Source organism: Ornithodoros turicata, chromosome 5 (assembly GCF_037126465.1).
Source record: "Ornithodoros turicata isolate Travis chromosome 5, ASM3712646v1, whole genome shotgun sequence".
In the NCBI taxonomy this organism is placed as follows: domain Eukaryota; kingdom Metazoa; phylum Arthropoda; class Arachnida; order Ixodida; family Argasidae; genus Ornithodoros; species Ornithodoros turicata.
The window spans coordinates 44,295,929-44,311,418 of NC_088205.1; the positions used below are offsets into that span (position 1 = coordinate 44,295,929).

General features: G+C 47.6%; 1 protein-coding gene across 1 annotated transcript in view; it reads right to left on the reverse strand.

Moving 5' to 3' along the window:
• The window catches only part of LOC135394418 (GTPase-activating protein skywalker-like), a 282,666-nt gene that overhangs the window by 35,383 nt on the left and 231,793 nt on the right, over positions 1-15,490 (reverse strand). The window contains exon 8 of the mRNA XM_064625152.1: positions 7,758-7,835. Within this exon, the coding sequence (XP_064481222.1) occupies positions 7,758-7,835 (78 nt within the window). The remainder of the gene's footprint in view (positions 1-7,757; positions 7,836-15,490) is intronic.

Genomic DNA, 15,490 nt, shown 5'->3' on the forward strand with positions numbered 1-15,490 from the left:
GAGAAAATGTCCGTGGAAATACTCTGTAATGACAAGGAAAGCGGCAGGTCAAGTAAGAAACACAATGTCCGATAGAAAATGTTTTCTGTAATGCTAAGTGCCAGATGCGTATACGAAGAGGGGAGTCAAGTCCTGTAGATCACATAAACAAAATACAGAAGCCGACACTGAAGATTTTTGTTTAAGTTTAATTTGTACAAGCTTTCGCGTGGAGGACGACGCTTCCTCAGGTACGACCTACGTGACTGACCGTACGTACCTGAGGAAGCGTGGACCTCCACGCGAAAGCTTGTACAAATTAAACTTAAACAAAAATCTTCAGTGTCGGCTTCTGTATTTTGTTTATGTAATGCTAAGTGCCTTGAATTACTGCAGATGCACTGCGAGTTGATGAGGCATATGTCCGTCACCGTTACGAAAGTGTTACGCTTCTTTGTGCTCTAGGAGTGGGTTGTAAAATTTTCGTTCGTATAGTACTGCAATCCCAATGACGGCTTTTGAGGGATGTTCCGCTTGGTTAGTTCTATGGGACTACCTAGATTCTTGAGCAAAACGGAGCGGCACTGCACCTGTTGTTCGTGCTTTGGGTCGAGGTCATTATTGTTTTTGTAACACGGTGCAACGTAGATCAGTATCTGCACACACACACACACACACACGCACACAAGTGCAAGTGGACTCGCATAACTTAATGACAGAGTGGAGTGGTGACAGAGTGCTTAGTGGTCTCGGCAATGTGCTTGGGTAGGGCAGATAAGGGAACACTTGCAGGAAGGGTGCCAGGGAAAAACCAACATTGAGGGGAGTCGAGGGGACCCCCTCAGGATGGGGTGTCAAGGAACACCCTTAGCAAGAGAGTCATGAGAACACCCTTACAAGGGCCTAAACACCCCAAAGGGAGCCATATGTGTGACTAGCGTGAACTCCATCAAGGGAGTTTCCCATACTCCCTTTTTTCTGAGAGTGTTCGTTGGAGTTGGTCGAGAGGGTATCGGGGAAAATAAGCGCTGGTGGTGAAGAAATGGAAAATTCGCCGGCGACGTGCAGAGTTGTGACGTAGACGAGTTCAGCCGGTGAACACCTAAGTCAGTTTTGACGGCAGAATGTAGACCCAGGGGAATAACGAGAACATTGTCAGCCCAGGTATTGGGGTCAGCTTGGTAGCGTATAGCAGTTTTGATCTGCCGGTGTAGCCGTTCAACGAAATCATTGCTAGGGGATAGTGCACTGTTGTTAGGTTTGTTTTACATCCGATGAAGCTGAAGAGGTCTTTGAAAAGCTTGGATTCAAATTGGCGGCCTCTGCAGGTGGTGACAACTGCCGGAACACCGTAACGGGTGACACAGACGGACTAAAACAAGCACGCTACAGTGTCGGCGGTGGCACATGGGATGGGGTAAGCCTCTTGCCAACGGGTGTAACGGTCGATGCACGTGAGCAGGTACCGGAATCATCGGGAAGCGGGCAGTAGTCCGACGAGGTCAACATGAAGTGCTCGAAACGGTTGGTAGACGGTGGAAATCGTTGAGGGATGTGGCGATATGGCTTGTCAATGTGGCTCGCTGGTTCAGCAGGCAGGAACGTGTCCAATGCGGAATATCGGTATTAATACGTGGCCAGATGAACCGAGCACAGACGAGGCGTTGTGTCGCACCGATTCCCATATGCGTGAGAGCATTCAATTTTTTTGAGACTGTGAATGGGAATGGCACCTGCACAAACGGTCGGGGTGAATCGGTAGAGACGTCACATGTCAGGGTAACGTTCGCATGGGGAAGGGGTACATCTTGCAAGCCCAGTGAGCCTGGTGAGGACTGGAGGTCCTGCAGCTGCGCATCCAGTGCCTGAGCTGTTGCCATGGAGGCGAAATCGATGAATTCAGAGGAAGTTTGGATAGGTAACACATGGATGCGAGACAGGGCATCCGCTGCACTATTGTGAATGCCGCTGACGTGACGGTCGTCGGTGGTGAACTCATACACGAATGCGAGTTGGCGGATTGCCCGTGGGCTGAAGGATGACTCCCACCCTTGGCGCCTGCCATAATTCGATCTCTCATGTTCTTTGGCACCTTGAGGTTTGTGTTGTATTCGTCTGCGCATTCCTGCCTCAGAATACTCTCCATCATGCTTACGAGGGTTGCACACCTCTACACAGCAAAGCTATATAGGGCGACATCTTTTATTATTTTTATATCTTATTTTATTAATAGAACATAAAAGAAATTATCACAAGAGCATCAGTGAACTGCCAACACAGGACAAATTGAATCATACCAGTGAACTGGAGTGATAGAAGAAAATCACGTTCCACGTCACCTACTCATGCCAATTCTTGAAACGATGCATACCTACGCACTACTGATGGAATCCCAATAAGGGTGAAACAGCTGTACACTGCTGGTACGGCGACGTTCGAGCTATAAACTCATGCATATGTACAGTCGAAACTCGTTAATATGACCACAGCCGTTCCCGCAGATCGAACTGTCATATTAACGAACACGGCGTGTTAGAAGTTGTACCATGGCTTTTACGTAGGCTTCTAAAAGTTGAAAGCTGATAACAGAGTACGAATCTTCAACCAAGCATATCAAAAAACGTAATAACACTTTATTTGTTGAAGAAATCCAACAAATGCTTGGTACAAGTCTGAATCTGATTCTTTTCTTTTTTCTTTTTTTTTCAAGGACACGATTGCACTGTCGATGGCGAGTACACCCTGTATGTCTTTATGCTCTTCAAAGAAACGCAGAGCCGTCCTAAGGGCTTCAGTGGCCTCCGTTGCGCTGACTGGGGTGGTGTCGTATTCCTGCTCGTCACTGTCGGTAACAGGCTCTGTGTCCTGTGCTGTCGGCACTGCTGGGGAAACAAGGTCCAAAATGTCTTCGTCGGAGATGGCTTCTATAGCGTTCTCGCTGTTGCCAATGTCAACATATGGCTGAACAGCACTGTCCGAGCTCGAAAAATTACCTTTAGCGAGCAGCGCTTGCCGTTCGGACATTGTCCAGAGGGTCATCACCCGAGGAAGACGCGGAATCGGGCAGTATGCTTCCAAACAATTATTTACTGTAGTAGCAGATATTTTGTCCCAGGAACGCTTGATCGCCAAAAGCGTCCGAGGAATGTCGACTGTTTGAGGTTTCCCGTTCTCCGCACAAGCCAGGCAGTGCCGCACAAGGTCTGCACGGTATGACGCCTTCACAGCAGGAATGATGCCAACATCAAAGGGCTGAAACTCTGAGGTTTTTGTACCTTTCTCGATCCACTATGCGGCACCCAGCGTTGTCCACAAGCAACAGCACGCGTTTCTTTTCCTTCTGAAGAGTCTCGTCAAAAATAGCAAGGACGTCGTTAAAGATGCTACTCGTCATCCACGCCTTCTTGTTGTAATAGTAGTGGCAATGAATGCTGGTGTCAAATACCTTTCCGAATGAACTGTGTCGCGCTGTTTTCCTGATGATGACCAGCTTCCGTTTGTCAGTACCAACCTCCACGTCAGCTGCGTCAGTGGACGAAGACTACGTGAGGGAGGGAATGCAAGATTCATCAACCTCTCGCAGGCTAACTGCTGAAGAAATTTATAACATGAACGAAACAGCAAAGACCGCATTAAGGTTGCGTTCTTGATGACCGCAACTTTAATGCGGTCATAGTAGAGCAACTTACACAGGAGTGTTCCGTGGACCCTGGCCAGAGGTGGGCACCCTCACGAGGGCGTGCGAGGGTGAGGGTTTCCTCACCTCACTATATTTGAGGTGAGGTGAGGAAAATCTTCACAAAAATTTTTGAGGTGAGGTGAGGAAAACCATGGGAAAATTTGTTGAGGTGAGGCGAGGAAAAATTTATGAACGCGCACTTTATGAAAACTTTTCCCGCGCGTACACGGGATATCTTTCCTTCTTTCCGCAGCTTCTGTCTCTCATCTGGGCGGGGACTGGCCTCCTCTCTCGCCGCTGATCTGACGCCCGACTTTGCGCGTCATTCGCATACCCGCAATTGAACCTCAATTTCCGCGCAACTTTTACGGGTATAACAATCGTTCCACGAAGCGTTTTCTATGATTGACTAGGCCAAATCCTCCAGCAAAAAAAAAAAAAAAAGAAACGTTACATTGACTAAGCAATTTCATGAGTTCAATTTCGAAAATGTATTTCAATGGCAAATTGATGAAATTATTTGTATTTGGCGACAAACTAAATGTCCAGAAGAAATTTGTTTACCCCATATTTTTCCGTTAAGCCGTTTTCTTATAATGGTCAAATGACACGTTTCGTGCCGCACCCTGTATGACTCAGGCCTTGGATATATGCATTTACATTGGCAGTCACTCAAAGCCAACGCGCATCGAATACACAATCTTCACATCGAACGCACAAATAGCTTTAAAAAATTGAGGTGAGGTGATGTGAGGAAAATTTCGAAAAAAATTGAGCTGAGGCGAGGTGAGGAAAAGTCTCAAAAATTCCGTTGAGGTGAGGTGAGGTGAGGAAAATTTCGAAAAACATTTTTGAGGTGAGGTGAGGAAAAATTTTCAAAAAATTTTGAGGTGAGGTGAGGAAAATTTTTCTCCCAGAAAATTTAGGTGAGGGCGAGGCTAGTGAGGACAAACGCCAACCTCTGACCCTGGCCGTCTCTGTGAGCATTGCATCGTTGACGATGGCTCCTCTAGCTCTGATGTCGTTCAACCATATCACCAGTGCTTTCTCCGAGGACGCTGCCTCGCACGAAACGTGCCTATCTCGTCACAGGGCAGGCCCAGCCAGTTCTCAGAGTCATCCAGGGTCGTGGTCACCGTAGGCCGTACTATGTCAAGGGATAGCTCTCCATTGGCCCAGTCCGCGAGATCCTGGTGGGTGCATGGTCACTCCTTGAACCTGAGGCATATCCGCGTCTTCGTCCCTGCAGTCAACTTGGTTCGCTTGCGCTTCTCGGGCATGGTCGATGAATGCCGTGTTACAGCTGGTCCCTATGCCCATGTGACTAAGAACACCACTTACGTCAGAAAGGGGCACCGCGAATCACGTACACCCCAAAACGGGCCTCTGACTTGGCCATTATAGCTCAGGATTGAAACTGCGGTTTGAATGACCAAGGACACCACTAGCACGTCAGGTAGGCGCACCGTGAGTCACGCACCCCAACAAACGGGCCTTCGACTTGGCCGTTATAGGTCAGGTTCAACCACGGCTTCAACCGCGGCTTCAGTGACCAACGGTCATAGTGACGAGGGCAAAATACACCGGTTCGCCCCTAGTTGTGCTGAAAATACCGCTCATTGCCATATAAATAAAATGTCATATTAACGAACATGAGTTACATGCGGAGGCCATTGGGAATGAACTGTTCCCGAGAAAGGGGGTCATAAAGCGCGTGTAGGGGAGATGGTATTCCTCCACAGGAGTCCTGACCGGCGGTAATGGAATATACCAGCGGGCAGATGTTCGGGGCTTCACGCTAGGACGCTGCCGGTATTGACGGGCAGTGCGGTAGCGCGTGGCGGCTGGGTCACGTCGTCATCGTCCACGGGCAGCCACATCACTCACCTTCAGACGCGGAGCGGTGCTTGCGGTTGAGTGGTTGAGGTTCGCGTTGATACCATGATGGAGGGGAAAATGACGGCGTCTCGTGGGGGGCGGCTGGACGTGCGGCTTGGGATCGCGGCAGTGTGCACGGCAGCAGCAGGATAACGGGTGTCGTCATTTCTGAGTAGTGCGCTGAACGTCGTGCTGCTGCACCATGTCCACGCCAAGCTGCATGCCAGATGATAGCAGAGCGAAAGGAGAATCGTGAGGCATTGCAGAGAGCGCCTCCCAGAATGCGAGCGAGCCGAGCTGACGCATGTGCGGCGTCAGGGCGAAAGGCCAGCGATATATCGATACAGTTTGGAGAGCGCGTGCTGATTGAATTATCGTTGTTAATGGTGCGGAGTGCCATCACGAAGTACGTGGAGGCCTGAAGAAGACCACGGCGTACCACGACCGGTACGGGGCGTTGTAGCCGAATGGTACCGGGTCAGAAAAATGGAACGCGGCCTTCTATTACGGGCCCCGGTGGAATGACGTCCTCGGTATGCTCACGAGACGGGCCCTAGCGCCATATTCCAGTTTCTGGGCAGGTGTGCGAATCTTGATGCACGATGACGGTGGTCGTTCTGAAATTTAGGATGATAGAAGGCCGAATTACGCCGAACATGGTGTTCGTAGTTCGGGTCACCAAATGTAGAGGAAATGGTCTTCCTCCACACGAGTCCTGACCGGCGGTAAGGGAATATCCCAGCGGGGAGGTGTGCGTGGCCTCACGCTAGGACAGTGCCGGCAGAACTGACGGGTCAACGCGGTACCGCGTGGCAGCAGGGTCACATCGTCGTCGTCGTCGTTCACGGACCGCCATACCGGGATGTCTTATTCACGAGTGTCATATTAACGAGGTCCGACTGTATTCTTTTCTTTATGCTCTTTTACGAGTGTTACTACCTTTTTTATTATAGCACCAGCCTGTTCGACGTGTGTTTTGAAATAGGTTGTGCACAAATGTTTCCAGGGTGTTCATTTGTATTTGTTACATATTCTTGATCAAAAGATATGAGTGCAGCATCGATATCGTTTTTGCAGTTGTGTCATACGGCCAGGCGGACATCCTCTGGGAGAGAGTATGTAACTACAAGATTACTAATTATCTCAAATTCATTAATGAACTGTTTAACTATGAGATTTTAGGCAAAATTGCCACAATGTGAGACATACCTCGTTGAACGTCTTTCCATTTAAAAAATCTTAAATGCGCGAGTGAGTTCAAATATTCATCGCCGAATTTTGCTATAAAAATGAACCGAAGCCGAAACCGCGCCGATCAGGAGCGCAGGGAGGACAGCGCGCATCCCACGTCAGAGGGAGGGCCACGTGCTCTGGAGCGATGGAGATGATTGGAGTAGGTGATGATCAGGCCAGATCAACCCTTTTGCGGTCCAAAAAAGCCTCCGTCGACGAAGGTCATGCACTCCTGTGGCGCGCGGTTTTGGTTCTGGCTTTGGCGTATTTGTACAGCGGAATTGGGCAATGGATATTTCACGGCTCACGCTCGTTTCAGGATCTTTAAAAGATAGAATGGCTTTCAAGGAGGGTTGTCGCCAATTCTGCTATCTCGCTTTTGCCCGAAATTCCCTAGTTAGTCATGTAACTAATGAATTTTGGATAGTTGGACATCTTGTAGTTGCGTCTCTTCGAGAGGATGTACGCCTGGTCGTAAAACCCATCTGCAAAAACGACATCTGTGGTAGTCTCATATCTTACTTATGACAAATCAGTATCAGATAAAAATGAACATTCTATATAATATTACATTGCACGTGCACTTGGCCCAAAGAAACAGGCCTGAGTGTTTATACCGGCCTACGCGGTTCTTGTACCTGCTCATTGTTGTTATTATTTTCGGGCGCTGTTTTCAATAACCAGAAAACATCGTCCAGGCATCGTCCTCGCGGATATCGGTCTGAGGAGGGGTAGTTCTTGTTGTTTTCATCATTTGGAACCCGAAGAGTACATATTACGGGCCAAACATCACCCATGGGATATCCAAATACATGGCTTCTCACGAACACCAGACATCCACAGGGCTGCATTTGGGTGTACTTTGGACCGAGTAGGTCGATCGCACGTGTCATAATTATAATATTTAAAATTTAGCGGGAGTGTATGACATATACCAAAACCTTTCCCTCTGGAAACCATGGCCCCCTGAACAAAGTTATGAACTCACCTGATCCGCGTCGAGAACTTGAGATTTCACCTTCGGTACAATGGCAGTGGATGCAGATCGCACACGGTCATACCGCTCCTGAAAAACATTTCTTGTTGGTCAAAAAGCCTCATAATCCTGGTATTCGACATGCCCTTAGGAATAACATAATGGTGTATTATTTCGCGAGACCACCGTGATTATGCGAGAATTTAATGATTATACGCAAAAACTCGTACTATCATGAAGAAACCGCTCGGACAAAAGCAACAGGAAGGCGAAAAACGGTGAGCGAGATATACAGAGATAACACTGGAGATGCTCAACACTGGATTGAGCATGTCCGGTGTTTTCTTTGTGTATCTCGTTTGCCGTATTTCGCCATGTCTAACCAACTAGCCCGGTTCTCCACCTTGACCACAAGTTATAAGAAGCAGCCGATGTAAGGGTTCCCTGAACGACTTGCGGTGGACTTTTGGAAGTTCCAGCACGCCTTCGCCGAAAGCGTCAAGCAAGACATGAACGGACACTTATGTTTATGTGCGCAATGAGTGCACGTATACAGGCTCCAAAAGTGCGGTACGTCTTCAGCATACAGAGAAGAGTGTTGATAATTAACTGCAAATCAAAACAATTGACTTTGTGACGATGACGAAGTTGAGGCAACGCGCAGTCGCTAATCAACTCTCGGTTCGGACTGCCCTCCTTACTCCTGACACCTTTCTTTACAATCGAAGCGGTTTGATCCAGGGTGTCGAACCGAAACCGAACCGAAAACCGTACCTGAACCGTTATTTTTACTGGAACCGAACCCGAACCAGAACCGAAATATTCATGAGAATTTTGAACCCGAACCGGAAAAAATAATAGCGGTATAACCGGTTCGCGAGGAAACGGTTCGGACATAAAAGAAGTCAATATAAAAGTTCAAGTGCCTCAGTACCCGAATGAAGACACGTTGGTCTCCATATCATGGATTTTCCAAATTTTCATCTGGCAGTCAAACGAGGACGTATAATATGCTTTCAGCGCCCTTTTTAACAGGCTGAAGCGCAATTGTCCTTGTGAGCGCCGCGGCTAGTGCCCCACGCACACGCATGTCAGACGCTGGGTTTCCAAGCAACCGTGGCGGCCGTCCTCTGATAGCAACTGCTGCATTTTCCGAAAGGTGAATTGCCTGCCATCGTCCACCGAATGGAGCACGAATAGAGTAGAGGCCAGTTGTGTAGGAAGAATATATGATTAAGCAAGCGCCCAACATTTCTCTCTACACTTGAACAGCAAAATTTAAACAAGTCAGAAACATGCGAAGTGGAGGAGCATACACGGAACGGTACCTATGTGATTGGTGGTGGTCTGAAAAAACAAGTAGCCCTGCTTACTGGTAGTGCAATTGTGTCCTGACAGATTGCCATTGTGTTGTGGATTAACTGGTACACTGCGTCTATGTAAAATGCTGTCCATCTGAGGAACTGCATGGCTATAGGATGGCAGAAGAAGGCAGAGAAACAGCTATACATAAAAGTCAAGCAAAGTGCCCTAGCAACATAATAAATAAGTTGTCTTTTTACTGCAAAACTGTATTTTCCCAGTTTGCTATTGTACAAATGGATTCGGGTAAGCGAGATTTCTATTTTGCATCATCTTCGTATTTCCAACAAAAGTATCGGGCAAAGTATCTTTTTTTAGTAACGGTAGCGGTACTCCGTTACTTTAAGAAAGAGGTATCGATATCGGTATTTCGGTACCCTTTGCTGAAGTAACGAGTATCGGTATCGTGATACCGCATTTCGGTAAAGGGTACAACACTGAAAAAGGCAATTTTGGGAACAGACAGTGGCAGGACTACACCGCTCCATTAACGTGGACGCCATGTGCAAGTGCTCATCCATTTCTCCTTTCTCTCGCTAAAGGGAGTACCTGACCACTAAAAATGTCAATGCAGGCAACAGCAGTAAGCTATTAGCCACGCATTTCCTAATAAAAGCCGTTTTATGTGAGATATAAAACGGAAGCGTTCAACCGGTTCGCGAGCCGGTTCGGGGCTTCGAGCCGCTTTGCGAACCGGTAGAATAGCAAGGAGAGCGAGAATAGCAAATCAGACCCATCAGCAAGGCTATCAACCTGAGGCTCGAGCGATCCTGGGTGTTGGTAGTAGAGGTACGATGGTAAACAAAAAAAAAACTTTACAGCATGGGCATGGGGTGTGTGTGTACTATTAAGTTACTTATAATTTCAACGTAGAAAAAACTATCTGTTGCTCCTAGAGCACTGCACGGGCCCGGGCTTGCCCGAGCCCGACCCGGCCCGCGGGCTTAGCGTTTTTTATGCGGGCCTGGGCCGGGCTCGGGCTTCGGCCACCGGGCCCGGGCCGGGTACGGGCTTGACAACGCCGGCCATGTACGCGAACGTATTACACGAGACTGGACAGCTGAATTTTCATGTCACTTTTTTTCCATTGGGTATGGGATATCATGGCATTCTCATCTGAGAACTATCACTTTTATGTGTGATCAAGCTTATTTCGTGTAATGGGTCTGGATTACACGCGTGACTCGCACACATTTGGGGAAGATTGGTGTGGCGGGCGCGCTGAAATGTCTGCTGACAAGATGAAAGGAGTTGGGCGATTTGGGCAACAGAAGGAGCGTCCTTCGCTTTACCAAAGCCAGAGAGGAGCAGCCGCGTACTACGTCTGCACACGACACCGCCCTCTCCGTAAAGCAGAGTGAGACGGTGATCAAGGCGGTCAACACCCAAGCGAACAAGCACCAAGCACAGAGCGGCTTGCAGGCAGAGAAACACAGCCGCTCCAGTTCGTGTGTACCTCCTCACTCGCTACTAATAACTGCGTCATTTTCCTCGCTTTAGTAAATCTAAATAGGCCTCCGGGCCTCGAGAGCACATAGAGCAGAGGCGAACTGGGACCTGGCCTGAGCATGGAAACGGGCTGCGCCCGTGCCTGTGCGCCTGTGCCTGCGTGGTCATCACGATGCCAGTCTGTTTGGAGTTATCAAAATCTGTGATAACTGTATGCATTTCGAATTGGTATGTGTCATTAAACCTGATATTATTCATTTTTATCTGTTCTCGTGTGGTACTGTTGCCCTGTGGATGATCAGTATGGTTCCATCATGGAAGGGAACACAACGCAAACGAAGTCCGCGAATGTAAACGTGCCATGGCTAATTATGCACTGCTTATTATTCATATCTCTGACGTCATTTATTTACAATCGTAGTAGTCCGCGCAACGGATGGATGGCCCTGTCGGTCCCTATCGTGGCATCATTCTGAAGACACATGGGCCTATGGGAATTACGCTACCTGTTTAGATATATCTTGAAAATAGAAGCGTACCATGTCAAAAGACTAGATAAACAATGTGTTAGCCAAGAATCCTTGTTTCTACACGGCAACGAAGCTTTTCTTAACACGATGTGTTACCATAATAACAACCTTTTTGTTTATTAACCAGATCCAGTCTTGATCTAGATCATGTTCTGGTTTAGCCCTCTCTTTCAATTTTTCCTGGCAAAGGCCAAATAGAGACAGTTCACAGTTTGCGCTCCTCCCATCCCATTCTTCTTTAAGCTGGATTCACACATGCGTTTTTTGAACGCGTTTCGCGTTCGCGGCGCCGCGAAACGCGAGCCGCGGAGCGTTTCCAGCCGCTTTTCGAGAACCGCTCCGTGCTGCAGCTTCGGAGGGCAGAAACGCGAACGCCTTTCATCCAGCCAATCGCAGCGCTCGGAGGAGTGGGGTGGCTTCCTTTTGGTGCCGGCGGGCAATGGCGGGCCTCCCGATACCGCGCTGGGATCTTTTGTCATTTGTGCGTGTGTATGTGTTTGGTGCTACCGCGTGAGTAAATTCCTTGTCACCAATAGCTGTTTGGTGTCTGAGCTATCAACGATGAGCTGGGAATTTGCGCAAACAACGGAATCGACGAAAATAAATACGACTTGTGTGTGACCGTGTTTTGGTCGTCGGTAGGTAAACATGTGTCTCGCTTTTTCTGCCGTTCTTTCTCTGTATTGTGTCGCGTTTGTCGTTCCAACGATTGATGATTCCAGCGGAAATGCTTCACGATAATTATAAAATGGAGAACATGCTTCACATTGTACATTTTGAGGAAGAGAGCAGGAAGTGTCGGTACGATCTTGACGTAGCAACAAGAACGAAGCGAGTTTTCATGATGGCGGCTCGGCTATGTGTGACAGGCCCCTCTCGGCGGCGCCGCGAACGCTGGGGCGGCGCCGCTTTTTGAAACGCATGTGTGAATGAGCCTTTAGTGTTTTGCGCTCATTACCTTACTCCTTCACTTTGTTCGATGCCTAAGGCGGCCTGCCGAAGATTTGCAGGTTAATGACATAAAACAAGAGAAAATGGATGTGGTCACTCGAACATCGTCTCCGTGTCGCATTTTATCATATCAGCGATGCTCCAGACATGTTTTTAAAGTTATTCGTCAGCGGCTTGAGCTGCGCAGTTGCAGATGTGATGTTATCGTGTGAGTGCGATAATAGAGTTTTAGTACATCGTGCGCTATCGCCTTTGCGTACGTAAGGGATAGCGTCGGCGGTTCTGCGCACTGCGCGGCGCTCTCTTCCCGTTAGGGGCGTGCCGCAGAATCGTCAACGCTATCTCTTACCAGGGGTGTGTAGTAATAGTAGTACGTTGTATTACAATACGATTACTGTAATACTTTTGAGTATTTGTATTTTGTATTATAATACTCATTTTCGGAATGTATTTGTATCTGTATTATAATACAGAAAATCAAGGTATTACATGCATTATAATACTTTGGAAGGTGTAATACTTTCCCAGAGCTCGTAAGTCCGACAGGCTGAGTGACCGGTGCACTTTATCAGTAATTTTTGTAATGTAACATGTACACACGAACAAGGCCCCTATTATTCCTCTGTCTCATATTATCCCAAAGGGAGTGACATCGGGACAGAGGTTACTGGACGCTTCCCCGCATTCCTTCCAGTTCAGGTCCGCAAGGATGAGTTATCCCTTTGCAAGCCCTTGGTCGTATGAAAGAGTGCGTCCAGTGCAGTCACGCCTACGGTTGTACTATGGACAGTCACACACTTTTGAACCGCCCACATTTTATTGTCCAGACTGGACGAAATCAAGACTCCGCAGCACTGAGAGCAAGCTGCTCGCTGTGATCGATGATCAGCGTTATCTCATCATATTCGGACAGGCCATGCACTATAGATACTACATCTTTGAGAACATGCTAAAAATGTAAGCACCTGGAATAAAACGTGATTGGGGTATGACTGTCTCGATAAGTAACGCACAAATTGTATACAGTCGAAACTCGATAATATGACCACGGCCGTTCCTGCGGATTTTAGTCATAAAGCGAATTGTTATATTAACGAATACCACGTGTTACGAATCGTACCTTAGCGTTTACGTAAGCTTCGAAAAGTAGAAAATTACGTAAGCTGGTAACAGAATATGAATAATAAGGCATTTGAATGAATGACACTTTATTTTTTGAAAAAGTCCACAAAGACATTTGCTTAGTGTAACTCTCAATTTGACGCATAAGTATTCGCTTCTTTATTCCGCCAATCGGAATAAAATCTGTTCGTTTGCGCTTCTCCTCAGACATGGCCGATGAATGCCTTATGGCTGCAGCAAGTCACTATGACACAGGAGGACACTGCTCTTTTAAGCACTTCAGACAGGGGCATAATGACGCACCCCGAAAGCGGGCCCGCTTTTTGGCCGACGTATAGGTCAGGAGAACCACCGCGGTTCAGTGACCAATCGTCATAGTAATGAGGGTAAAGTACACGTATTCGCCCATAGTTGTGCAGAAAATACAGCTCATTGTCGTATAAACGAAATGTCACACTAACGAACAAGTGTTACATGCGGAGTCCATTGGGAAGGAACGGTTCCCGAGAAAAACGGTCGCAAAGCGGGGATGTCGTATTAATGAGTGTCATATTAACGAAGTTCGACTGTATATTTCTTTCCCTTTCGTTCTCCCCAAGTTATGTATCAATGCATTACTAGTATTATTCGTGTAATACACCCAAGTATTGCTATTACATATTATAAAACCGATTTCTAGGAAGTATTATGAATTAGTATTATAATATGCAATATGGATATTGTACCCTGTACCTTATGCACACAAAGGCGATAGCGTACGATATACTAAAACTATCTAATGTGCCGCGTGAGCGCACTCTGCGGTATCGTGATCGTGAGTATGAGATCAGCGTCATTCATTTGCGTGAGGTCCGTTCAGTGGCGTGGTAGTCTGTGATACTCAGCCGACTCGGTGGCTGTATTGCACCCCGCAGCAACCCTTTTTACTGCGAGTGCGAGATAACTGCAGTCGCCGTATAGGCCTTCGCATGAGTCCGTCCTGCGGCTCAACTCGTTCGCGCCGTGGATAATTGTGAGTTATCACGGGCCAAAATGCCGAGCTCTGTCCGCAACACGAGCCCGTTTGGGTGCATTCGGTTGACCTTTTACACCTACTTCGGTGAAAGTGGCACGAATATAGCGGAAGTAAAGGTACATGGGAAATGTATCTGTGGTCACCATGACCGTACCAGCTGTCAAACAAAAGTTGCCACAAAAGGCTGACCGAAGTAGTCGTTGCAGTCGCTGTTGCTTCGAGACTTTAGCTTGGCGTACCAGCCACCCGATGCTGAACTGAACACGACGTTCAGTATCGTTATCTTTTAAAGGGACTAACCTCACGAATGTGTTGTAATGGATGGTGTGTCTGACCATAGAATGGTATTACTTACATGTACGTTAAGAAGTTGCTACAGAGCGAAAAAAAAGGTATTTCATGATTACAGTGATGCTGATCATGTGTCAATACTATAGACTATCTCGAGATGTCATTTGGTAACTTTTGCACACTCTCCACTTCACCAAACTGTACTGTAGATAAGGCTTGGAAGTAATTTAGGAATATTGTTAACTATTGTGTCTACACTAAAACAGTCCACTACAGTTAAAAGGCGTACCAAGCATATACGTAAGCCTTGGATAAACAGAGAGATAATACGTCTTCAAAGGAAGATTAAACGCACTCGCAACAGGTTCAAGAGAACAGTGGACAAAGAAGTGAAAAAAAAAAAAAATAGCATATGTTCAACGTGCAGCCAAAGAGCCTATGTTTATAATTCTCAAACGTCGCCACACCAGCATTGGACAGCTGTTTCGGCCTTATTGGGCCTTCATCAGCAATGCGTAGGTGGGCGACGTTTGAGCGAGTGGCGTCGGAAGGTCACGTGGAACGTGATGTCCTCCCGTCAGGGTGAGTGACTCACCTCTGAAAGCCCAGTGCGAAGCCAGTAAAGTATTAAATGAAGAAAAATAGCATACGCTCTTTGGCTGCACGTTGAACATATGTTTATAAGTCCCAAACGTCGCCACACCAGCATTGGACAGCTGTTTCGGCCTTATTGGGCCTTCATCAGCAATGCGTAGGTGGGCGACGTTTGAGCGAGTGGCGTCGGAAGGTCACGTGGAACGTGATGTCCTCCCGTCAGGGTGAGTGACTCACCTCTGAAAGCCCAGTGCGAAGCCAGTAAAGTATTAAATGAAGAAAAATAGCATACGCTCTTTGGCTGCACGTTGAACATATGTTTATAAGTCCCAAACGTCGCCACACCAGCATTGGACAGCTGTTTCGGCCTTATTGGGCCTTCATCAGCAATGCGTAGGTGGGCGACGTTTGAGCGAGTGGCGTCGGAAGGT